Raw genomic sequence first — 25,414 nt, forward strand, 5'->3', positions numbered from 1 at the left:
TCAATGGTTCGAAACTAGGGCCTCCCCAGAGGAGCTGCGAATCCTTGAAGGATTTTTGAAGTCACTGTGGAAGCACTGAGGCTTGGGAACCATTTAAGCTTATCACTCACACACACACACACACACACACACACACACACACACACACACACACACACACACTCACACACACACACACACACACACACACACACACACACACACTCACACACACACACACACACACACACACACACACACACACACACACACACACACTCACACACACACACTCACACACACACACACACACACACACACACTCACACACACACACTCACACACACACACACACACACACACACACACACACACACACACACACACACACACACACACACACACACACAATATATATATATAATGTACAACAACTTTTTGTCTTGTAACTTTAATGTTTGTGTCCATGTCCCAAAATGTTGTTAAATGTGTTTACGAAGATTAACTCGAGGGAGTAAATAATTCCCCGGTTTAGACAACATCACAGTGCAGCTGGCTCTCTCTGGCCTGTGGTGGCTGGTAGTGAACGTTGCTCTCTTCCCTGTGTTTTTATCCGGTGGACATTATCGTCTCCCATATCCAGGCGACGAGTCACAATAACGTGGCTGAAGAAGGTTGACCAGACCCCACACTCTAGAAGATTGAAGGGACGACGACGTTTCGGTCCGTCCTGTTCCATTCTCAAGTCGATTCTGAATGGTCCAGGACGGACCGAAACGTCGTCGTCCCTTCACCTTCTAGTATGTGGTCTGGTCAACATTATAGTCTCCCACTTCTCACTTCAAATCTAGAAGCTTAAAATCACCCAAGAGTATCATATCCAGTCCAGGATTAATGTTTATTATTTAGTGTTTAGTACAAGTGTAGTTCCGTGTAGATAAGTTCATCTTTAACTTTAAAATTTTATCTTTCGTTTGACCTTACGTCAACATATATTATACAGCGGGGTTCGGGTGTACTCTTTAATATTAGTTTATATAAATGGTCAAAAAGTGGCAAATGTTTCATTGGAGAGACCTTGGTCAAATATATTGTCTTGTCCTTGACTTTAGAGCTGGTTGGATGTCCAAGATAATGGGAGTTACGGTTTTGTAATCTTTCCTGAAATTGTGGTTTCATCTGGTGTTGATTACAGGTTTGTGTGTGTTTGTTTGGGTCTCTGGTGGCGGTGTTGGAGGGTGTAGTGATGGCGCAGTGGTCACACACTCGCCTCTCGCCTCGGCACCTATTAGGTTTAGGTTCGTACCTTGGTTGGGGAGGATTGACTAGGCGACAATCCTTATTTAACTGTACGCCTCTGTTCACTCACCAGTGGTTAGGTAGCTCTATGTAACGTATAATGTTACATAGAGCTCTGGTTATCATAGAACGTAACACTGTTTATACAGAGTGGATAAGCTATGATCTGACATCTTACATCAGCTCAATTCAAAGTCAGGCTTCAGCAACTGCTCTATTATATGACTTTTGCTTAATTAGTTTGTTTATGATGAAATGTTGGACAAAATTCTTATACGTACAGAATGAGGTTGGAGCCAGCTGTTAGCGTTCATGTGGCCAGTCGAGCATCTGCTTGTTGCTATCCAATTGCTATCCAAACGAGGAACAGACAAGCAACGAATCATCGCTGATGAAAGAGTGAGAGTGCACGAGTGTATGACACTAGACAGTCAACAACAAGGTGTCAAGGACACAGCTTTAACCTGTGGTATATTGGCACTAATTAAGCAGCTCTTTACATTCTGCACCTTTGTGACTGTTCTTGAAGGTATACCTGTGTACTGTGTCATAGTTACTTTATGGCTACTGGAGAACGACACTACTGCGGTGTTGAGGACTATAGTGACACGTCAGGTCAATAGCCAGGACGGGTCGAGTCTTGAGACGAGTTGCCTTCAGCCTGGTCTAAAACTGTAAAGATCGGGTTGCAGGCAAGGATATACTTGATTAGTAAACACTTGAGGGGGGGGGGAACACTTTTACGTTTCGTGGTGAGTTTTGCAGCCGCTGCTGCTGAGAAAACTTCAGATGAGTTCTAAGTATTAAAGGTTCCTTGGCTGCCCTGAGCATGATTACGTGGATTATCATAAGCATTATTGTATAAAGATTCTATCCCCAACAATGCTCTCTCTCTCTCTCTCTCTCTCTCTCTCTCTCTCTCTCTCTCTCTCTCTCTCTCTCTCTCTCTCTCTCTCTCTCTCTCTCTCTCTCTCTCTCTCTCTGTTTTACCTCATGCACCTTCCTTTCATGTCTCTCCTCTCAATTATCTTTCTCGCGTCTGCATCTCTATCTCCAGCCTCTTCCTCCTCCTCTCTCTCGCTCTCTCAGTCTCCAGCTCCCGGCCTCCCGGCCACGCCACTCGCTCGCGTCCTAGTCTGTGCTTCGACGGACTTAAGGCAGCGCACTCTGGCGAGATTACACGCCTCGCTGCTCACTAACCCTCGGATGAGGTCAGCTCGATAGGGTAATCCTAGACCAGACCTTCCCTCGTGCCTGCTACTGCTTCCGTGTCTGCTATACTGCCTCCGTGCCTGCTATACTGCCTCTGTGCTTGTTAACTGCCTCCATGTCTGCTATACTGGCTCTGTGCCACCCCATGGTCACCCCTAGTGAACCACCATCTTCAACAACCATCCCCCTGTGAACCACCACCTTCAACAACCATCCCCCTGTGAACCACCATCTTCAACAACCATCCCCCTGTGAACCACCACCTTTAACAACCATCCCCCTGTGAACCACCATCTTCAACAACCATCCCCCTGTGAACCACCACCTTCAACAACTATCCCCCATGTAACCCACCACCTTCAACAAACTCTAACAGAGATATAGCTCAGCTCATTTGAAGCAATATTCCCAGGGATTCATTTCCTGCTATCAACACCGCAATGTTCCCACTTTCAGGTAATATTCTCTAACACCCTTTCCCCTTCCTGCTGTGTTCTCATATCCCAGTAATATCCTCGGTGGCTAAACCGTTTCCAGAATCCTCGTAGCATCAGCCAGTCTCTCTCCCGGATCTGGATATCCATCTCTTACGTCGCTAATCCATTAACTGTTTACGATAACAGTAATTAGCTATCGTTTACCTGTCATGTCACGGACTTGTACACGCTGGCAAATGTTGGTTTCTCGCTTTCAAATTGTAAGCAGAAACTAATTAGATTCTGTTACTGTAAAGCAGATACTGGGTACTGCTTGGTGATGCTGCGTCTCTCTCTCCTGAGAGAGAGAAGTAGCATCACCATTTCCTTTTGATTCATATAATATTTACCATTCTGTTTATATTGTTATTATTGATATGTTATATAGAAGTCATGTTGATGACGTCATGGCCAGAAGCGAGAGTATAATTCTGGAGGACTATAAAGCTTACATATATATGCTCTTGATCCCAATGGATACTAAAAAAAAAAATATCATATATTCGTGAAGACTGTACGGCATATATCCTATTTGTCCGAGCATATATCATCTTAAATCTTAATGACTATTAGGCATTTATTTTCTAAATTCTTGAGGACTGTATATCTTGTATCATTTTAGTTTCCCAAAGGACTGGATAGCAGATATCCTCCTAATTCCAAAGTTTGGTTTGGCGTTGAGTTTAAATCAACGTCTGGAGAGGTTATTAAGGCCACCGCAACAGCTTACTGACCAACCAGCGTTAGTCCTGAACATGGACTAACGCTGGTTGGACTAGACTCAGGACTAACGGAGTCCTAATCCGTTAGTCCTGAACATAGTACAGAGCTAAAAGTGTATATATACTACGAAACCGCGGTACAAGGACAGCGCCTAATAGGATGCTAGAGGAAGCAGATAAGTCCTAAAGCATGGTAGAGGAAGCAGATAAGTCCTAAAGCATGGTAGAGGAAGCAGGTAAGTCCTAAAGCATGCTAGAGGAAGCAGATAAGTCCTAAAGTATGCTAGAGGAAGCAGGTAAGTCCTAAACCATGCTAGAGAAAGCAGGCAAGTCCTAAATCATGCTAGAGGCAGCAGATAAGTCCTAAAGCATGCTAGAGGAAGCAGGTTGGTCCTAAATCATGCTAGAGGAAGCTTGTAAGTCCTAAACCATGCTAGAGAAAGCAGATAAGTCCTAAAGCATACTAAAGGAAGCAGATAAGTCCTAAAGCATGCTAGAAGAAGCAGATAAGCCCTAAATCATGCTAGAGGAAGCAGGTGGGTCCTAAATCATGCTAGAGGAAGCAGATAAAACCTAAATCATGCTAGAGAAAGCAGATAAGTCCTAAAGCATACTAGAGGAAGCAAATAAGTCCTAAAGCATGCCATAGGAAGCCTGTGTTTGTAAACACGTCTTAAACGCTCGTCCAAGGACCGTAACACTGTGGTGTAGAGATACACAGCTTCTCACAAGTGCTTGGAGGGAGTTCTTTGGACAAAGCGACACCTGTACTAAACTAAATAGTGATAAAAGACAAATATTCGAGACCTTAAGATTGTTCCCTTGAGAGGCACGGCTCAGCAAGGTCAATATTTCATTCAAATTTTGTAAATAGAAGCTGTTAATTTTGTCAACTTCTTGGCGTCCCGGGAGCTAAATGGCTTCGTGAAATCTTCAGAGGAGAGATGAGGAGCCGAGTGACGGTGTTGACGCAGAGAGATGTCTCCTCACACATATATTCATGAGTTTCAGGCTCGTAATTCTTAGCTTCACCTCCTGGCTTTTTTCGACTTCTTATGGTATCATACTTGACGTTTTATGGTACAATATTTGACGTTTTATGGTACTATATTTGATGTTTTATGGTACTATATTTGACGTTTTTTGGAACAATATTTGACGTTTTATGGTACAATATTTGATGTTTTATGGTACAATATTTGACGTTTTATGGTACTATATTTGATGTTTTATGGTACTATATTTGACGTTTTTTGGAACAATATTTGACGTTTTATGGTACAATATTTGATGTTTTATGGTACAATATTTGACGTTTTATGGTACTATATTTGATGTTTTATGGTACTATATTTGACGTTTTTTGGTACAATATTTGATGTTTCATGGCACCATATTCGACGTTTTATGGTACAACATTTGATGTTTTATGGTACAATATTTGATGTTTTATGGCACCATATTCGACGTTTTAAGCCACCATATTCGACCTCTTATTTCACCATATTCGACGGCTTAAGGCACCATATTCGATATGGTGACGTATCGTCCATTTTTCACCATATCCAACCACTCGATATGGTGACATGTGTCACCATATCCAAGTCCATTTTGGCATTTTCCCACTTACAAAAATCCTACAACACCTAAAATGGCTTAAGCAAAATCCTGATTAATCTCTACATTAACCTTGGAATCTTGCGCATCTAGATATATAATGATTAAGACGCCGGAATACAGAAAATGTGAACATTTACTCGAGACGATGTGAGTCAGAGGGTGACTACGTAATTACGTAAGTTAAGCTGGTGGCCTGATCCAGCTTCAGGTCACCAGCTTAACGTATTATTTGCTCCCCCAGAGCCACAATGATATATATATATATATATATATATATATATATATATATATATATATATATATATATATATATGCAAGGCCCGGTTTTCCCATTAAGTCGAGTTTTCCTAAAGTTACATATTTTTCTACATTTTTTCTCGTGAAATGATAAAGCTTTCCATTATATTATAAATGATTTTTTTTTAATTGAGTTAAAACTTAGAAATAGGACCAAATCTAACCAAACCTGCCTAATCTATCCTAACCTATCCTAAACTAACATAACTCAGTAGTTCATGTTCTAAATATACTGATATTAATTCAAACATCTCATTATCATTATCTCAAATAAGATAATGTTAAATAACATTATCCGAAGCCCACTAATGACACAAGCCTGATGAAACCCGGTCATACTCACGTAATTAACTGTTGTTAAATTTAAAACAAAATTGCTTTCCAGGATTCCTAGCTTAAAATAATCTAGTTCTCCCACGTCTATTATGTTACTGTGTAGTTTGTTTCATAACTCTACAGCCCAATTTTCAAACCAGTATTTACTTGCAAACTAATATTTACTTTATTTAAATGAATCTTAACAAAGTTAAATCCATTGTTTCGTGTTCTATTTCATGTTCTATTTAAACCCTTAATTATATCAGTTTATATATATATAAACCATTTAGACACAGGACTGAACAACTACATTTGCAGACCGTACACAGAAATACAGGTTGAGAAATAAATGAAGAAGTTTCTCTCTCACAATTTGTCCATGCTGTGGAAAATCTGGTTTCCTTGATGATTGCTGTTCCCTTGGTTATGTTGCCAGTCTACCTGGTTGGTAAAGCCAGGATTTAAGTATCATTTTCCCGTGTTGGCTCCATAATATCTATGTTGTTTAAGGAAGCAGTCATCAATGCCAAGCAATCTTCGGCTTCAGCAATCTCTCTCTCTCTCTCTCTCTCTCTCTCTCTCTCTCTCTCTCTCTCTCTCTCTCTCTCTCTCTCTCTCTCTCTCTCTCTCTCATATATATATATATATATATATATATATATATATATATATATATATATATATATATATATATATATATATATATATGACTCCTATTATTCGGGTATAATTTTTTCCCCAACTAATTTTTATCAAAATGGTTTCTGTAAGACTCATTTTCTTTTTTTATTCCCTCATGGCACTACTTTTTGAATCAGTTTCTTCACATATAATGGCACCGCTGTACTGCTTTCTTATTGGCCAGGACGGGTGGAAATGTTGGCAATTCTTCTATTATATTTTCAGAATTGTTGTGTTGGCCGTCATATACCTCTTCGCTCTGAACTGACTCTAAACTTAAATGGCAAGTTAGTAAAAATAAATCTCACAACGACGGAGAAACAAAGACGTAGAATAAACATGACCACGACATACAAAATACTTAAACGTTCGGACAAGGTAGACAAAGTCATAGAGACACGTGGGAACTATGTGCTCATCTGATCCATATAGTTACAAGAAGAAATATCTTGTGAGTAAAGCTAGAGTAAACTCCGTTCCAGGAATTGTTTACTGAATACTGTATACTAAGACTCAAACCTGATTATATTAACACAGTAATATTATTACAACCACAATTAATACTAGTTTTTTTCCAAAACTACCATTTCTACTATTACTACTACTTCTACCACCACAACGGCAGGATCTACAGCACGAACAGGAAAAAGCCAGTAGTATTTATTTAAGTGTTGTTGACCTACATAGCCTAATTTGTCTAAATAAATAAATTGTTCTGTTCAGACCATTTGGGTTCTGTTGAAAATGTCTACGTGTCTCTGTGTGTTAATTAACCTGCTCTTCCACCTTCTGAACAACAGAGTTTATCCAGTCAGTAAACTAAACAGCTTGGGGCTCTCTCTCTCTCTCTCTCTCTCTCTCTCTCTCTCTCTCTCTCTCTCTCTCTCTCTCTCTCTCTCTCTCTCTCTCTCTCTCCCTCTCTCTCTCTCTCTCTCTCTCTCTCTCTCTCTCTCTCTCTCTCTCTCTCTCTCTCTCTCTCTCTCTCTCTCTCTCTCTCACCCACCGCACGGTATCCAACACTCCACCACACACACAGACTGAGCCTCACCCCACTACACACACTGAGCCTCACTACACAGACTGAACGTCACTCACCTGTCGACGCCTATGGCCACCAGGGTGTAAACGCTGCAAGTGACAGACATATGTTGCATGAAGGCCGCGATGCGACAGAACTCCGGCGCGAACACCCACCGGTGGAACATGAAACTGCGGGCGAGAGGACAGTGGGTGTTACTGATGGTGGTGAGGAGACAGACAGACAGACAGACAGAAGCACGCACACACACACAGACACACATAGATGGACAAAGTCACAGGAAGAAACTGGGATATGTGGAAGAGACTATAATGCCTTTCTGTCTGGGAGGTTACCGGGAGACAAAGGTATATGTCCTAAATTATAATACTCCATATTTCAGTGTGCCACAGTCTGATTTAAAAATATAAATGACGTTAAAGACCAAGACTGAGGCGAAGACCGAGAAGGAAATGCAACTAGCAGTCTGCTCACCCAAGAAGATAACAAGTGAGTTATGATAACACAAACATGATCACAAGCCAAGGGTGTTTTAAGGATGAAGATGAAGAACAAAATCCCCAGTGAAGGAAGTTATTAAAGATGAATATGAAATACGATACATACTTGCTCCCCCGACCTGATCTAAGCATCTTAATATCTGTACAATCGACCCTACAGGCGAAGTCTAGGACTCGAATCAAATATTAAAAAATAATATTTGCTGGTGTGAGAGGTATAAAAAAACTCTAGAACGTTTCAATTGAACAGGTCATAAATAGTATATAAACCCAAATAAAGAGAGAGAGAGAGAGAGAGAGAGAGAGAGAGAGAGAGAGAGAGAGAGAGAGAGAGAGAGAGAGAGAGAGAGAGAGAGAGAGAGAGAGAGAGAGAGATAACTGATAGTGTGGTCAATCCGTCTATAGAGTGTCCAGGCAAAACAGAAGAGTGTCTTATGTAAAGAGTCGAGACTATCTGGAACGCTTTTTAGTTTTCAAGTTTTCATTTTAGTTTTCATGGAAGCAGATGGAAGACGGGTCAAAGGAGGTCAGCGCCGTGTCGTGGGCGTCGGAGGAAGAAAACAACAGACTAAGATATTTCTGGCCTGGAGGGAAGACGTGACAGTCTGCTGACAGTTGGTTTCCAAGATCCGGTTCTATTAAATTTGCTGTAACCATAAAACCGAGACGCTATGAAGGACTTGAGAGCCTCTGAGGTCAAGGAAGGGAAATTAATTTTTCAGGGGAAAGCGCCAAGCCATTATGACTATATATCACTTGGAAGGGGGTCATGGATAAGAATTTGGGATGGGACGGGGGAGGAAAGGAATGGTGCCCAACCACTTGGACGGTTAGGGATTGAACGCCGACCTGCATGAAGCGAGACATCTACACCAGGTCAAGTCAGACAGGTAGTCAGAGGTAAGGGAAAATACTGAAAGGTCAGGAGCAGTCGTGAAGGTCAAGATACGTGACAGGACGTTAGAAAGGTCGCGGGAGGTCAGAGGTGGTAGGTCAAAGAGAACCCGTAAGATGGCTGCAATCGAGAATGTGACTTAAACCAACGAGGGAATCAACTCTGGTGATAGCCTGATGTCATCAACTGCCGTTGATGACATCATGAATGACATCAACAATATGACATAAACTGACATAAACAAGGTGATTGACAGGCTTGAACACAAGATACATCAAGCTAGCTCCATACTTTCTTTGACAACTCAACTTTAGATAAATCTGCCAGTAAGGAACTGTGGTATAAAAAAATAACATGTAAATACCTTCTAGCATTTCATTATATGTTTCCAATGCCAGTTTCAGACCATATGACCTGACTGGAACAGAAAATATATTTGTTGTTATAAATCGGATTAAATCTTTCAACAGCACAGACTTCAATGTGATTTAGAAAGATTCTCGACCATCTAGATAAGCATTTTATATGACAAATTTCAACGAATTTTATTCAGAGTCTAGTGAATCTTTTTGCAAATGTCTTATTTTGATTTGTTTTAAAACTTAGCCTTACTTAACTTAAACTAACAAAACGTAACTTCATCTTAACTAACCTAACTTAACCTAGCCCAATCAGCAGTTACAAATGTTATGGTAAAGTAGTGGATACATTTTCATACGTAATTGCAAAGCTCTTAGTATTTGAGTCCGCTATCGTTCCAATCTTAGCAGAATCACAGAGACTCACCCACTAACAACCCCACAAACAAAGATACCCCCACTCACTAACAAACACACTGACAGACCCACAAACAAAGACACGACGGGAGGAATGATGACAGCTCCTCCCGACGTCTCCCAAGATGACGCAAAGAAAACCCCCACAACATTACACCAGGAGCCAGTGGCCACTGTGTACTGGTCTTTGAGTATAGGAACAGGAATATCATTACAGAAACAACCGTGGACATCTTTAAGAGGAAACTAGATTGTTTCCTTCAAGGAGTGCTGGACCAACCGGGCAGCCTGGTGGACCAAACTCTCACAAGTCAAGTCTGGCCTCGGGCCGGGCTTGGGGAGTAGAAGAACTCCCAGAACCCCATCAACCAGGTATCAACCAGGTATAGAGTTCATATCAAAATGAAAATCCAGGGAGGTGAGACACTTGGATATTAATACCAGCATACACGAAAGGGACGCCAGTCGGAACAAAGGAATTTCGCAGAAGAAATGCATTAGCAGACGGAACTCTGAAACATTTCTGCGTAAGACATAGTCACTTTATGTTTTATGAGAAAAGTTCAGAAGTTATAATTCATTCCAACACAAGCCATCAAGGGAGCAAAATATAATATTTCTTTATGGAATAACAGGCATTGTCTTGAAGCAAGAAAGAATAGTGGGTGAGCTTAGAAGAGAGCAGGACAAAGTAGGTGGGCGTAACAGAGAGGAGGACAAAGTAAATGAGCTTAGAAGAGAGCAGGACAAAGTGAGGTGAAGAGAGCAGGACAAAGTGGGTGAGCTTAACATAGAGAAGAACAAAATGTGTGAGCTTAGAAAATGTACAAAGGAGAACCTAAACAACAGCAATAAAGGAAGCAATATGTGTGAACTAAAAGTGAAACAGAGAAGCGATACGAGAATAATTTAGCCTCCAGAGCTAAGAGAGACAATGGAAACTAACCACACGGTCGAAAAACTACCATCAGGAGGTAAATGTCTGCGAATAATCAACGAATGACAGCCACACGCCACTAAACAACAGCTTACATGAAGCGTTGAAACCTGAACGCACTCGCAACCGGGAGCCGGTCGGCCGAGCGGACAGCACGCTGGACTTGTGATCCTGTGGTCCTGGGTTCGATCCCAGGCGCCGGCGAGAAACAATGGGCAGAGTTTCTTTTACCCTATAACCCTGTTACCTAGCAGTAAAATAGGTACCTGGGTGTTAGTCAGCTTTCACGGGCTGCTTTCTGGGGGTGGAGGCCTGGTCGAGGACCGGGCCGCGAAATCTAATGATTTGCCCCGCGATGATTTCGGGGCCACTAAAGCCCCGAAATCATCTCAAGATAACCTCAAGATAACCACTCAGGAGGCAGAAGACAGGACACACTTGAGATAGACTCTAAGCAACAGAAGTGTTGCAGCAGATAAGACAAAGAAAGAGCTCGAGGATCTATGTATGAATCTGCAATCACACCTAGGAGAGTGCAACTAGGTGAGTACATACATACATACACAGGTCCTCACAGCCAAACCGGACAGCAATCTGGGTTCGTAGTCCTAAGGGCCCAGGTTCGATTCTCGGTCGAGACAGAAACAAATGGGCAGAGTTTCTTTCACCTGATGTGCCTTGTCACCTAGCATTAAATAGGTACATGGGAGTTAGACAGCTGCTACGGGCTGCATCCTGGGGCTGTATGTGTGTGTGAGAGAGAAATATGTAGTAGACATGATAGAAGAAAAATAGGCCGGAAGTCAGTATGTTAGATAGCCGACAGTAAGAAAGGCGGGGCCCAAGAGCTAACAGCTCAATCCTGCAGGCACAAATAGTAAATAAATACACACACACAGAAGCACACAGAGGAATAATACACATTTGTTTTTTTAATCGATAAGTCAAAATAAATTCACCCATAAGTCATTCGCCCGGCCGAAGGAGGATTATCCTACTGCAAAAGGCAAGCGGCGGCCGACCCATTTTTCAGTCCCATGATCCCCTTCTCCACTTCAAAGAGGCGAAGGGTGGAACTGTGGCGAGGCAGAGGAGCTCTCAGTAAGGAAAAAAATCATTGCCGCAAACCAATTTGAGAGCTTGGAGCCGCTGAGGGAAAAGTCTCGCTCCAGGGTGAGTGAACACCCTAACAAACTCTTTCACCAATCACACACAGGACCTCCAGCACAAGTTCCCTTGTGCTTGTACTGAAGACAAGTTTTTTTACATACTGTACCCAGGGCTACACATAAGGGGCATAACTGGCCGACCCCTCACAGTGTTCAAGAGAGAACTGGATAAGCACCTCCAAAGGATACCTGATCAACCAGGCTGTGACTCATACGTCAGGCTGCGAGCAGCCGCGTCCAACAGCCTGGTTGATCAGTCCGGCAACCAGGAGGCCTGGTCGACGACCGGGCCGCGGGGACGCTAAGCCCCGGAAGCACCTCAAGGTAACCTCGAGGTAAGGTAGGGCTTGGTTACATACTGTAGGCAAGTTCAGTATGTAACCAAGCCTTCTGACATGCCACGGTTTGGCTATACTGATGCCGGGTGTGAGCTCGGGTCATAAAACAGAGCTTGGAGAAGATATTAACGACACATTTCAGCTCAGCGTACCATCCACATTCGAGCTTCTCAGATGAAACCAGTCGACAGTGGGTTATCTCTCCCGATGATAACCTGGAACCAGAAGAATAGCTCCCACCAGTAAGAGTTTGATCCAAAAGTTTGGGGGGTTTCTGGCAAGAGATCGAGAATAGTATCGTCCTGACGACCTTATTATATCCCGGGATGTAGCGGTGTCGGGGCACAACGAGCTGTAGAGCCTTTAGGTACGTCTCCCTCGGTAGCGGAACAAACCGACCTTTCAAGCCGAACCGGACTACAAGGCCTGGTCGCCCCTCACGCGCGCCTCAGAAGGACCAGGTAAATGATTATGCGGAGGAGACATGCAAGGGAATGACGGTAGACTGCACCTCCCTGCACACCCCTAACCATCACCGGGTCCATCACGGTGAGGCACACAGGCGTAACGAGGCGAGGAGACGAAGGTAGCCAGAGGAGGCGCTGAAGAACAGTCCAGGGACCGATAACTGACCCTTCCAAGCCCACTTGATCCAACTCTGACCAGGCCAACCAGGCTAGCAGAGCCAGTCGGATCTCAGTGAACCTCCCGTTTGACGCACGAACGTTAAGTCTCCCGTTCGTTCGCACCGTTTGACCCCCACCTCCGCACCAAAGAAGTGTGTTGCACCTAAAGGGGCCGCAGCCGCAGGAACGGCTCAACGATCAGATGCAACAAAGGGTCTCCATGCACAGCAAACGCACGGGTGCCACAACCACAGGTGTAGTCGCATGTGCTCCGCCGCAACAAGCAACTTGAGGGAAGCAGAAGTCACCTGCGGCCGCCTGAGATGAGCACACAGGTGTCCCCGTCAGCTGAAGGCACCGCCGATGAGGAGGAGTCAACACACAAGAACCTGAGTATAAACTTTGCTTTATAAAACACAATCTGCCTTAACAATCACGTTAATAAAGCATCAACAATTGCACAAAATCACAGATCATCTTCATAGAGGTTACTTTCCTATGTAACACAGACTTCTAAGTGCTATAAGGTCGTAATGGCTTAGTGCGTTCTCTTGATAATAACATTATCTGACCCGGGCCCAGCCGGTTAAAGCCCTTAGTTAAATGATAAATCTTTCTCGAAGCTAACGAAGTTAAAATTGATATAAGTATTTTTGGACAATAAACTTATCATTTTCAGAATCTCCATGAAAAAGAATATCACCTTGTAATCTTTCAAACGTTTTCTGTGATAAGCTTTGCACTACATAAGCTGTCTTCCAGAAGAGTAATAACACAGAGCTAAAATATTACTGAGACACGTGGAAATAAGACAATTTGTAAACCGTTTATATGCTACACAAGAAACCCTGTGTCCGACAGGATTCTCGCAGCCTCCCGTGCGAGCCGACATCACATAGACTTTGTGAATGCATCTCCACAGCACGTCATCTCTCCAGGGGAGTGCTTGCAACATCACACACACACACACACACACACACACACACACACACACACACACACACACACACACACACACACACACACACACACACACACACTGGGGGCCTCGTAGCCTGGTGGATAGCGCGCAGGTCTCGTAATTCTGTGGCGCGGGTTCGATTCCCGCACGAGGCAGAAACAAATGGGCAAAGTTTCTTTCACCCTAAGTGCCCCTGTTACCTAGCAGTAAATAGGTACCTGGGAGTTAGTCAGCTGTCACGGGCTGCTTCCTGGGGTGTGTGTGTGTGTGGTGTGAAAAAAAAAATAGTAGTTAGTAAACAGTTGATTGACAGTTGAGAGGCGGGCCGAAAGAGCAAAGCTCAACCCCCGCAAAACACAACTAGTAAACAACTAGTAAACACACACACACACACCAGGTTTCCCCAGTTGCAAACGGCCGTCAAGAGCCCTGTCAATATCCCTCACAGGTTCTCACTTTTCTATAAACCCGAGGACATCCTGCAGGACACAATTGGATACGCACACACAAGGGGAAGGAGCCCTGAGGCTCCTGCAAAAAAGGGCAAAGGAATGTCAGAGGATTCTTGTCGCTCCCTCCCCCTAGATGCTTATGTTGCTCCTTGACTGATCTCCCCTGAGAGTTGGGATGTGATGGTAAACTGTCGCTTCTGGCTGCTTGCTTGAGTAAACTCGTCTCTCACTGAATGCTGGACTGATCTTGTAAACTTGTCGGTGAAGGAGCTTGGCCAGAATTTTGTAAACTTGTCGTTACTGACTGCTGGTCTTTTCTCGAAAGCTTACCTTTACTGAACTCTAACCTGAGCTTGTAAATTTGCAAATACTGTGTGCTGATGTGTACTTAGAAACCCGTGACCCAAGACTGCTGTTTTGTGTTTGTAAAGTTTCTACTACAAGATGCGGACTTGTGATGTAAGCATGTTTGTCCTGGATAAAAGTTAACACTTGTTAATATCTTACGGAATGATGAATTTCACTTGTTAAATTAATGCTTAAACAAGCTTAGAGAGGGTGGGTGGGAGGATTAATTAACATGTGTAAATACTAAAATAGTTTGTTTAGACTGATTTATTCGCCTGGTTTCTTGACCTGAATGACATAATGGTGTTTGAAACGATTGTTTGAGGGCGTCCAAATTCTTGCCGAGGATTCTTTAAGTGTGTAATGGAGTCATCTGTATGGCTTGTGTTTTCTAGATTCTAAATTATCAATTTGGATAATAGTTATATAAATTAAGTAATGTATATTAGGAGAAATATGACGTAGAGGGTTGTTCGCGGCGGCTCTAACTTGGTTATAAATATGCATAACCAATGTATGGTTGTTATTCATCTTTGATGACATTTTCACACAGTGAAAAATGTATATATAACGACGATAATTTAATAGTGTTATTTATTTGAATCGCCCGTCTTAGGTCACTACGGCCGTGGAGTTTACAGTGACATTAGTGAAGAGACGGTGAACAGTGAACCTAGGTGATGTGTTTGATGTATACAAGGAATGTTTGGCTGAGAATTCCAAGCAAGCGTTACACTAACAGTAGAAGACTGTGAGGAAGTACCTGGTGAGGTGAGGAAGTACTTGGTGGGGTGAGGAAGTACTTGGTGGGGTGAGGAAGTACTTGGTGGGGTGAGGAAGTACTTGGTGGGGTGAGGAAGTACTTGGTGGGGTGTGGAAGTACTTGGTGAGGGGGGGGAAGTACTTGGTGGGGTGAGAAAGTACTTGGTGGGGTGAGGAAGTACTTGGTGGGGTGAGGAAGTACTTGGTGGAGTGAGAAAGTACTTGGTGAGGTGAGGAAGTACTTGGTGGGGTGAGGAAGTACTTGGTGGAGTGAGAAAGTACTTGGTGGTGTGAGGAAGTACTTGGTGGAGTGAGAAAGTACTTGGTGAGGTGAGGAAGTACTTGGTGGTGTGAGGAAGTACTTGGTGGAGTGAGAAAGTACTTGGTGAGGTGAGGAAGTACTTGGTGAGATGAGGAAGTACTTGGTGGAGTGAGAAAGTACTTGGTGGGGTGAGGAAGTACTTGGTGGGGTGAGGAAGTACTTGGTGGGGTGAGGAAGTACTTGGTGAGGTGAGGAAGTACTTGATGGGGTAAGGAAGTACTTGGTGGGGGTGAGGAAGTACTTGGTGGGGTGAGGAAGTACTTGGTGGGGTGAGGAAGTACTTGGTGAGGTGAGGAAGTACTTGGTGGGGTGTGGAAGTACTTGGTGGGGTGTGAAAGTACTTGGTGGGGTGAGGAAGTACTTGTTGGAGTGAGAAAGAAATCTCTCTTTCTTTCCCCTTGCTTCTATCTCCTGCTTTCATCCATTGCCCCTATCCCCTGCTTTCACCCATTGTTTATCCCACTCTTTTCATCCCTTCTCCATTTATATATTCGCTAGTTATGCAATAACTTCCACGCTGTGTTTTTTTATGAGAAGGGATCAGAGCGCGCTTAAGAGATAAGGGAGTAACGAGCGAGAGGGCTGAGATAGTGGAGGTCTTCATGGGGGGCTCACAACTGCCCCCAACATCCGTTGTTTTGTGCATGTTAATGAGGCCACGAGGAGGGCTCAGGAGACCTCATTATAGGATGGTGTCAGCTTAGAGCATGAGAGGAGACCCCCATGACAGGATGGTGTCAGCTTAGCGCATGAGAGGAGACCCCCATGACAGGATGGCGTCAGCTTAGGGCATGAGAGGAGACCCCATGACAGGATGGTGTCAGCTTAGCGCATGAGAGGAGACCCCATGACAGGATGGTGTCAGCTTAGCGCATGAGAGGAGACCCCATGACAGGATGCTGTCAGCTTAGCGCATGAGAGGAGACCCCATGACAGGATGGTGTCAGCTTAGCGCATGAGAGGAGACCCCATGACAGGATGCTGTCAGCTTAGCGCATGAGAGGAGACCCCATGACAGGATGGTGTCAGCTTAGGGCATGAGAGGAGACCCCATGACAGGATGGTGTCAGCTTAGGGTATAAGAGGAACAAACTGTGTCTACCAGATCTGTAGCTTGTACACAATTAAATTTTTCTAAGCAAGAGTTGCTATATAAATTTGTTGACAGCTTAGATGACGTGTGTGAGAATATTGTTGGAATGTTCTTTTGATTGAGAAAATAAGGGTTATATGTGTGTGTGTTTGTGAAATCAAGGTCTTTAGAGATATAATGGAATCTCTTGAATTAAGAAAAAAAAAGAAATTTTGGGTGTGATGTAAGCCTTGGTGAGGAGGAGAATAGGATGTGTTTTTTAATTCCCTTATTCATTATTACAATATTCTACAATTTATTGTAAAATTCGAGAATTAGAGGGAATTAAAGAAAAACGAGGCAATATAAATTACACCTATAATGAGTCGGTTCCAGAGTGTTACTCCCTATCATCATTATCATTTATCCTCTTCAAGACCTTCCAGCTCACATCTCTCATCATCATCATCATCATCCATTAATAGTGTCTAGTGCTCGTCACCTACGTCAGCCCCTCTCGTTGCTGTGAGGCTCCCGTTTCTAACGAGTTTAATCCCTAGACCTTTCCTCTTAAATCTCTCGCTGACGACGCAGGAAGTAGAATGACCTGACGTCATTACACACAGAGATCACACTAACGTGAGGCATCAAATGAGCTACCCTGTCGTAGCTCAGTCGATGAAGGCAGTGTCTGGGATGCTCCCAGACGCAGGTTCGAATCCTCGTCACGGCCCTTGTGGATTTGTTCATAGAAGGACCTAGCTCGACTACACAGTAGTCCTCTCCTCTTCTCCAGGCCAGGGAGGTGTAGCCGAGGTTTGGCTTCATCTGGAAGGTAACAATCATCGGTAACAATCTCATCGAAGGTAACAATCTCATCGACTTGAGAATGGTCCAGGACGGACCGAAACGTCGTCGTCCCTTCAATTTCTAGTGTGTGGTCTGGTCAACATACTTCAGGCACGTTATTGTGACTCATCGCCTGCGTAACAATCACTACTCACTTCTCCCAGGAGTCGCACTTCATCAGACTCTTCATTAAACTTGCCCCAGTGACAATCAACAAAAGGGGGATTGTAATTTCTTATCACAATCGACTTGATAATCGACAGATCGAAACGTCATCGTTTCTTTAATTTCTAGTGTGTGTAGTTTGGTCAATAATCAACAAAGCATTCGCTTACTATATTTACCTCAGAAGGGTAAACTCAGACCTGCTGACTGATTGCCGTTCGAATCCTTGATAGTCACCTTCAAATATATTCATCGTTTGTTTTCTCATCTCAGAATCCACCTCTTCCTATCCGGCTTTTGTTAGCAGCACTAAACTGAGAAATACTTAGTGACGGGTCGTCACTCTCCCTAATATTGGTCACCCATTGGGGACGCTATTTAGTCATCGACTTGAGAATGGTCCAGGACGGACCGAAACGTCGTCGTCCCTTCACCTTCTAGTGTGTGGTCTGGTCAACGCTATTTAGCTCGTCACTTCGTGGAGATACATATCCCAGCTGGCTCGCTCCTTGGATATACATATCCCAGCTGGCTCGCTCCGTGGAGATACATATCCCAGCTGGCTCGCTCCTTGGATATACATATCCCAGCTGGCTGGATCCGGCCATTCCATAGTCTCCTGAGCACGAAGTCACGTTCTTAGTACGTGCGCTGGGCAGGCGGTGTCCCCCTTCCCCTTCACCCACCTGTAACGAGCGAATCACGCAATTTGCAAGAAATGATGACTAACTACCATGGATGGATTGACTCCTTCTTCCGTGGGATCTTCCTGGTCCTTCCCATTGCCTTTTAAGATATGCGAATTTGCTTAAAGCTAAGATATAAGCTATATTGGGTATTGTCTTTTCGTTCTGATTCCCCTCCCTCCTCCCTCCCTCTCCTACACCTGATTGTTCCTCTGCAGATTGTCCCCCAGGTCCTCTACAGCGTCCCAGCGAGAGGGCGCTGACACAATCATGTGTCATGCGTCCTCTGGCTGATACGTGATTGTGAGTAACGTCACTATGCGTCGTCATGCACTCACACGCCCTCGTTATGCACTCACACGTCCTCATCATGCACTCATGTCCTCGTCCTCTACACTCTCGCTTCCTTGTCACGTGATTCATCAATTCATCAATCTGGTCCTGAACCATAATAAACAATTCGCCTTCACTCGGTTCTGTCATTATTTTATGACATTTAATAGTCATAATTGTAATTATTTTTTATTATTACTATTATTATTTTGGATCACAACCTACACTTGTGCATTTTGTGACATCTATGTAAAGAAATGACGCCAAGTCTTTGTCGCACTCTCCAGAGAAAACTCTGAGTATGTGGTTACTCAGACCACATACCCTGGTCTGAGTAATGCGGTCAATACCACATACTCTGCTCTGAGTATGAGGGTCAATACTCAAGACCACAAAGCACTCAGGAGAGTGGGGGGAAAATCTTGGTGTAATTTCTTTACATAAATTTCACAAAATAGACAAGTGTGAATTTTGGATCCTATGTTATTATGTCTGTGAGAAGACATTATTATTATGTATTATTATTATTATTATTATTAGTAATATTATTACTAACCTCATCTTCATCACGATATATGTTAACTTTTAGGAACTGAATACTAAAAAACTTATGGGGGGATGTAACTGGATGATGATAATATACTAACAGAATAATAATATATTACTACTGCTCATATTCTACTAAAATAATACTACTACTAATAATAATGAAAGTAATTACAATGGGAACAAAAGCAAATGGAACAAAGGTAGCCCCACAAAAGGCAGGAAAGTCGACGCTGACCAAAGTTCCTATCTACAAGCAGAAGAGTTGTTGTTGTTGTTGTTTTAGATTCGGCTACTCAGAACGACAAGTCCATGTAGCACGGGCTATGGTGAGCCCGTAATTGAGTTCGGTTATTCGCGATAACCTTGTTACTCTGATGTCAAGCCATTATGACTCTTATATAGCATCTGGGAAAGGTTAGAATATAAATTTGGGATGGGACGAGGGGAAGGGATTTTGCTGCCTATGTCATCTGCTCTTAGTGTCCTCATCTTTACCCTCTGCTCTTTGCCCGACCACTTGGATGGTCGGGGATTGAACGCTGACCTGCATAAATGGAAACCGCCACTCTACCGTCCAGCCCAAGTTGTTGGGCAAAGAATACTAAGAGCAGATGACATAGGTATAAAAATAAGAAAGTTAGACTCTCACCGCAAGCAAATAAAGACCAGTAATAAGAAATAAGAAACGAAAATTAAAAGTAAATATTAAATAAAACACCACATAAAACGATTTCGTTTTAATGTCCAGATTACAGCGTTTTCTAAACCCTCTCAATCCCCGTCTTAAAATTAGTAGTTGACGAAGAATATTAGTCTTGGAATATCAGGACAAAGTGAATGTTTAGAGAGGGAAATTGGCAGGGATTAGAATAATGCCTTTTCCATCTTGGGAGCAAATAGAACACTCTTTCCCCCTCCGCCTCCTCCCCCTCCTTAGCCTCCTTCAACTGGTGGGGTCCAATGGCTTTCATAAGACCAAGCTGAGTGTGGGAGTCGAGACCTGACGCATATTTCATCAAATCATTTCAGCATGCTAGGGGCCGCATGAGTCGTCATTTGCTCATGCTGGTTACAACGCTTGACGCACAAGTTTGACGTCTCTTCAAGCTTGACGCACAAGTTTGACGTCTCTTCAAGCTTGACGCACAAGTTTGACGTCTCTTCAAGCTTGACGCACAAGTTTGGCGTCTCTTCAAGCTTGACGCACAAGTTTGACTTCTCTTCAAGCTTGACACATAAGTTTGACGTCTCTTCAAGCTTGACGCACAAATGACTGCTCATGCGGACTCAACATGCTGAAGTGATATGATGAAATATCTGTGCCCCAGATGGCCAAAGAGATCTGTCGGGTATTGGGTAAAGAGTCAGACGACTTCCAATACTTTCCAGCAGTCAGTGTGGCCGAGTGGTTATAGTACTACATACACACCAAGGGGCATGGAGGCCCTGGCTGACAGAGTTCGAATCCTTCAGGGGGTCGAGAGCTTTCTGATATATCAAAACCTGGGTATATAAAATAAGGGACCGCCCCTCAAGCCACTATATCCAAGTGCTTGAAAGGTTATTTCCTAGGATACAGGGAATAGCATCTTATATCAGAGATGTAGGATACTAGGAAAATTGAACCTATATATGCGAAAAAATGTTTTTGGCGTTTGTGCGTTATTCTGCGTGTAAATATATGCACGTGCGAGGCTGTGGTACTGGGCAGCGAGGTCTACTTTGGCTTTGATCAAGAGGTGAGTGTTGCATCGCGGCCGCTGGTGTTTGAGAGAGACTCTCCAGGAACATCTGAACCATCCCGGGCACAGCTTGGATGTGGACAAAGCGGTGGGAGGCTGGTGGTCAATGTTAGTATTCTCGGAGGTAGATTGTGAGACTTAGGCTCAAGGGAGAAGTCTCTCTCTTTCTGTTTTCAAAATGTTCTCTATCTTTATCCTTCTCTTTTTTCTATTTTTTCTCTCTCTCTCTCTCTCTCTCTCTCTCTCTCTCTCTCTCTCTCTCTCTCTCTCTCTCTCTCTCTCTCTCTCTCTCTCTCTCTATCTTTTTTATTCCGTCTCTCATTCCTACATTTTTGGGTTATGATGTGGTGAATACCTCCTCTCCGTCGTAATTTTTTCCTCCCTACCCCCCCTTTTTAAGTTATAACAATCTTACTTTCTTCAATTTTTTTCTTTTTATACACCAATGCTGATTTTCTTTCATCATACCTTAATTTTTGGTTGGGTTGTTACCTTCCTTCTTTATCCCACATTTCTTTGTTTCCTTTTAACCCCGCTTTCGTCTCTTCTTCCCGAGCAACTCCGTGTCAGCGGTGTGGGGTGATTAGAGGCGGATTATCGGTAATCATTTTCAGCGTCGAGGTACAGCCACGTGATCATAAACGAATGTTTAAACCATTAGCTTTCCATCCCAAGATGATGCTCATTCCTCATCTTCGGGTCTCAAGAGGATGCTGATCCCTTATCTCCGGGTCCCAAGATGCTGATCATCCCTCATCTCTAGGTTTCGAAATGATGCTCATTCCTCATCTCCACCTCACAGGGAGAGGAGCATCTCACATGCAAAAAAAACCACCATTGGCCAGATGAGAATTTTTTTTATCTTAGGAAATTTGATTAGCGTCAGAATGATGTATATTACATGAACCTTTGTCGCAGATGCCATTTCGAGCAGTGGTTAGAAAATAAGAAGTTAACAACTTAAATAAAGTTCTTGTGGTAGCGAGGAGCGGTTATGTGGTGAGGGTTAACCCGAGGTAATTTGGTAAGTTTGGACAGTAAGTTGGTAATTACCTAAGACGGCGCCAAGCCAGGAAGTTTGGACAGGAGAAATACAAATTTACAACCACTTCGATTTCAGCCAACTAACCTCTTGCCAAGAAGTATCTCTTTTTTGGAGGGGAGGAGTCAGATTGAAAGCTGCAGGAGGGCCAGGGTCAACATCCTCCTTCTGATCTCCAGCAGCGCCAGACAAGCATCCTCGACCTCTTACTCCACCTTGATCCTCTTCCTCTACCTCACTCGACCCCCCCCCTCCCTTTCTCTCCTTCACTCGACTCCCTCTCTCCCTCCTCCTCCTCCATCATACTGAAGGAGAATAGACCCCTTATTCCGTGCCGTCACTCGATCAAGATGTGTGTAAACACAGGGATATGGGGAGGCAGCGGCGGGTATTTAGTGACTGTATTGAATACAGAGATTGTATTAAATGTTGCGAAATGTCGATGTTTCCAGTATTCATTATGATATTTTTTTACACACCATACAAGCTATTAAATTGTAAAGTATCTCTGCAAAGCTAACGCTCTATTTAAAAATATGTTAGAATATGTGATAAAGGTTTGGCTGGTGATGTCCTGCTTAAAAATGTATTTTTTAATGTAAAGTGCCTTCATGTGTTTAGATATCAAACAAGAAAAATCTGTGCAAGAGTCCAAGGTTGATGTATGACACGAATATTATAGGTTGTTATATGAGAGGAATTATGGAAGTTGTCACGTGACACGAGACACAGAGGTTGTCATATAACATGAATTACAGAGGTTGTCACATGACACGAGACACAGAGGTTGTCACATGACACGAGACACAGAGGTTGTCATATGACACGAACAATTCAGAGTGGTTTTTCTCAATGCCAACACTTGCTGGCATAGAAAAAAAAAAGAGTTCTCAGCAGAACAGGGTGTGTAAATCTGCTGAACACAGACACGTTAATTACTCTACCTGGTATAGGAGAATGGGATGCAGAAGGTTGCCATGGTGATATCGGAGACTGCAAGGTTGATAAGATAGCATCGGACCGAGGACCTGCCGGACCAAAAACGGGACCTAATTTTAGAGTTATATATAACCGAATCTTCATGAAGGAGATATTACATAACAGCTCATGTTATCTAGCCACTAGATATCGAAAATCTTGCCAAATATGATTCTCAAGTTTTTCGGGTATGTTTATATGCTCATGTATGTCAGTTGGTATATCATATATGTGTCTTATGTGTGTATACCAGATGGGATAACAGGCAGTGCCCGGGTCGACCAGGAACCTGGTTGCTTGGGTCGATTCGGTGTTTGAGTCGAACTAAACACTTTCCAAAGTGGCGAAAAATACATATTTGTAATTGGAGCAATAGGGGCTGACCCCAACCCGTCCATGTTGATCACCTACCCTACATCAGTCACCATTCAAAGTTTGGTGAGGTGAAGGATCTGACCTCGAATTTTGGACACACAGTCAAATAATCAAACAGAAAGACATAAACGCTTACAGACGTAGGAGTTAGGAATGGTTTTGTATTTTTTTCGTTCCTTTTTTTTAAGATTGTCTAAATGTTGGGAAAGTGGTTGAGTTATATACACAAGTTAAACGTGAATGATGGCAACGTTACTGTTACTTACACGTGTATGATTCTTGATGGTATACGGAGTATGTATCTTCTTCCTGGATACATCTAACTCTATATATGTGTTCATTTCTCTTCGTTGTGTCTTTCCTTCCCCTCTCATACTTCTAACTCTGTCTGCTCTACATTTTGTTTACCTTTCTTCCTCTCCCGTTTCTAGGTCTCTGCTTCTTTGTCCTTTTCATTTTCGTCTTCTTCCTCTTCAATATCTTTAAATCTTTCTATGCCTCTCCACTTTTCTTTTTTTCACCCTCTTTTTATTTCTCTCTCCCTCTCCCATTCTAACTTTTCCTCCTTCCTGCTCCTTCTCTCATTTGTCCTCCCTCCCTCCCTCTCTTCCTAATTTGCTCTCTCTGCAACTGACGTCTGGCGTTAACTGTATTATTAAACCTCCAGTATGCATAAGAGCCAATCAAACTCTGTTATCCTCCATTGCCTCATTTTATGGTATATCCACCAACATTGATTTTAAGGATAATGTGTGGGAATATATGTTCAGCGCCAGACTATACCTTCATACTGCATACAAGGGGGAGCTGAGAGGCACAGCTGTGGGCCAGAGCTTACAGTCACTCAGTCGACGGCCAGTGACTGTAAACGGTCAGTGTTATTCAAGACGGTCAGCCAGCTGCAGTTTTGCTCTGGTTGTGTCATTCGCTCCTTGCCCGAGGAGTTTAAAACATTTTCCAAAGAAAATAAAGCGTGTTTAGGGGCATCAAATCAACTGGCCAAATGAAAGCTGGCGACCACAACTGACTGTAAATTTTCCTGTCGTTTCTCTTTCGATCATTTTCGTCTTTCCCTTGCCCTTTTCTCTCCATTTTTTCCATTCCTGTCTTATCCTTCTCTCACTCTACTCCTCTACTCCCAATCTCGTCTTGTTTACCATACTTTTCTCCACAACTCTATCCTTGCCTACCCATCTAAGTTGAGTCCCTCCCAGACCCTCCCCATAACTCACCTCCTGCCGAAGGCCAGCACGAGGATGACGGTCACGTTGCCCACCAGGCTGAGGACCGCCGCCAGCGAGTACACGAAGATGAGGAACACCTGCACGTCCCCGGACACCGCCTCTAGGCTGGGGAACACAGGAGATAAGTCCAAGTCCAGCTTCAGGAGAGTCAGGTTGATCTTGCCGCGACTCGAGGCAAGTCCGTCGGCACCTCGTTCCCCCAGCACCACCGGCGTGCCGAAGGCGGCGAGGGCCCCGGCGGAGTCGTTCCTGAAGATTACAGACGGATCGACGGTGGTGTTTAGTCCAGCTTCAACCATGGCTGTCTCTGTGGGGGCGGGCGCTCCTGTCTTCCTTCCTCAAACACTGTGTGTGTGCGGAGAATGAATCAGTTCATGAGAGGTACACAAACACCAATTTTATGGACATGATTATAACAATTACAAAAACATAAATGTAACAAAGGCACATACTATGTGTTTATGGAATCGACTACAAGCGAAATGTTTACATAGAGGAAACCTAATGTTTATACGTGGACAGTTGATGGTTTAATTTGCCCTGTCCTGATGCGTGCTCCAGGTAATATATATATATATATATATATATATATATATATATATATATATATATATATATATATATATATGCGAACAAGCCTGAATGGTCCC

At 43.4% G+C, this 25,414-nt stretch overlaps 1 protein-coding gene across 1 annotated transcript in view; it reads right to left on the bottom strand.

The window, feature by feature from the left end:
• LOC138372471 (neuropeptide FF receptor 2-like) overlaps positions 1 to 25,105 on the bottom strand; it is a 75,047-nt gene extending 49,942 nt beyond the window's left edge. The window contains exons 1-3 of the mRNA XM_069337933.1: positions 24,753 to 25,105; positions 23,112 to 23,195; positions 7,700 to 7,813 (exon numbers count right to left, since the gene is read on the bottom strand). Coding sequence (XP_069194034.1) covers positions 7,700 to 7,813; positions 23,112 to 23,195; positions 24,753 to 25,063 — 509 coding nt within the window. The 5' untranslated portion in view covers positions 25,064 to 25,105. The remainder of the gene's footprint in view (positions 1 to 7,699; positions 7,814 to 23,111; positions 23,196 to 24,752) is intronic.
• Between the last annotated feature and the right edge of the window lie 309 nt (positions 25,106 to 25,414).

The sequence above is a fragment of the Procambarus clarkii genome, chromosome 39 (assembly GCF_040958095.1).
Source record: "Procambarus clarkii isolate CNS0578487 chromosome 39, FALCON_Pclarkii_2.0, whole genome shotgun sequence".
NCBI lineage: Eukaryota > Metazoa > Arthropoda > Malacostraca > Decapoda > Cambaridae > Procambarus > Procambarus clarkii.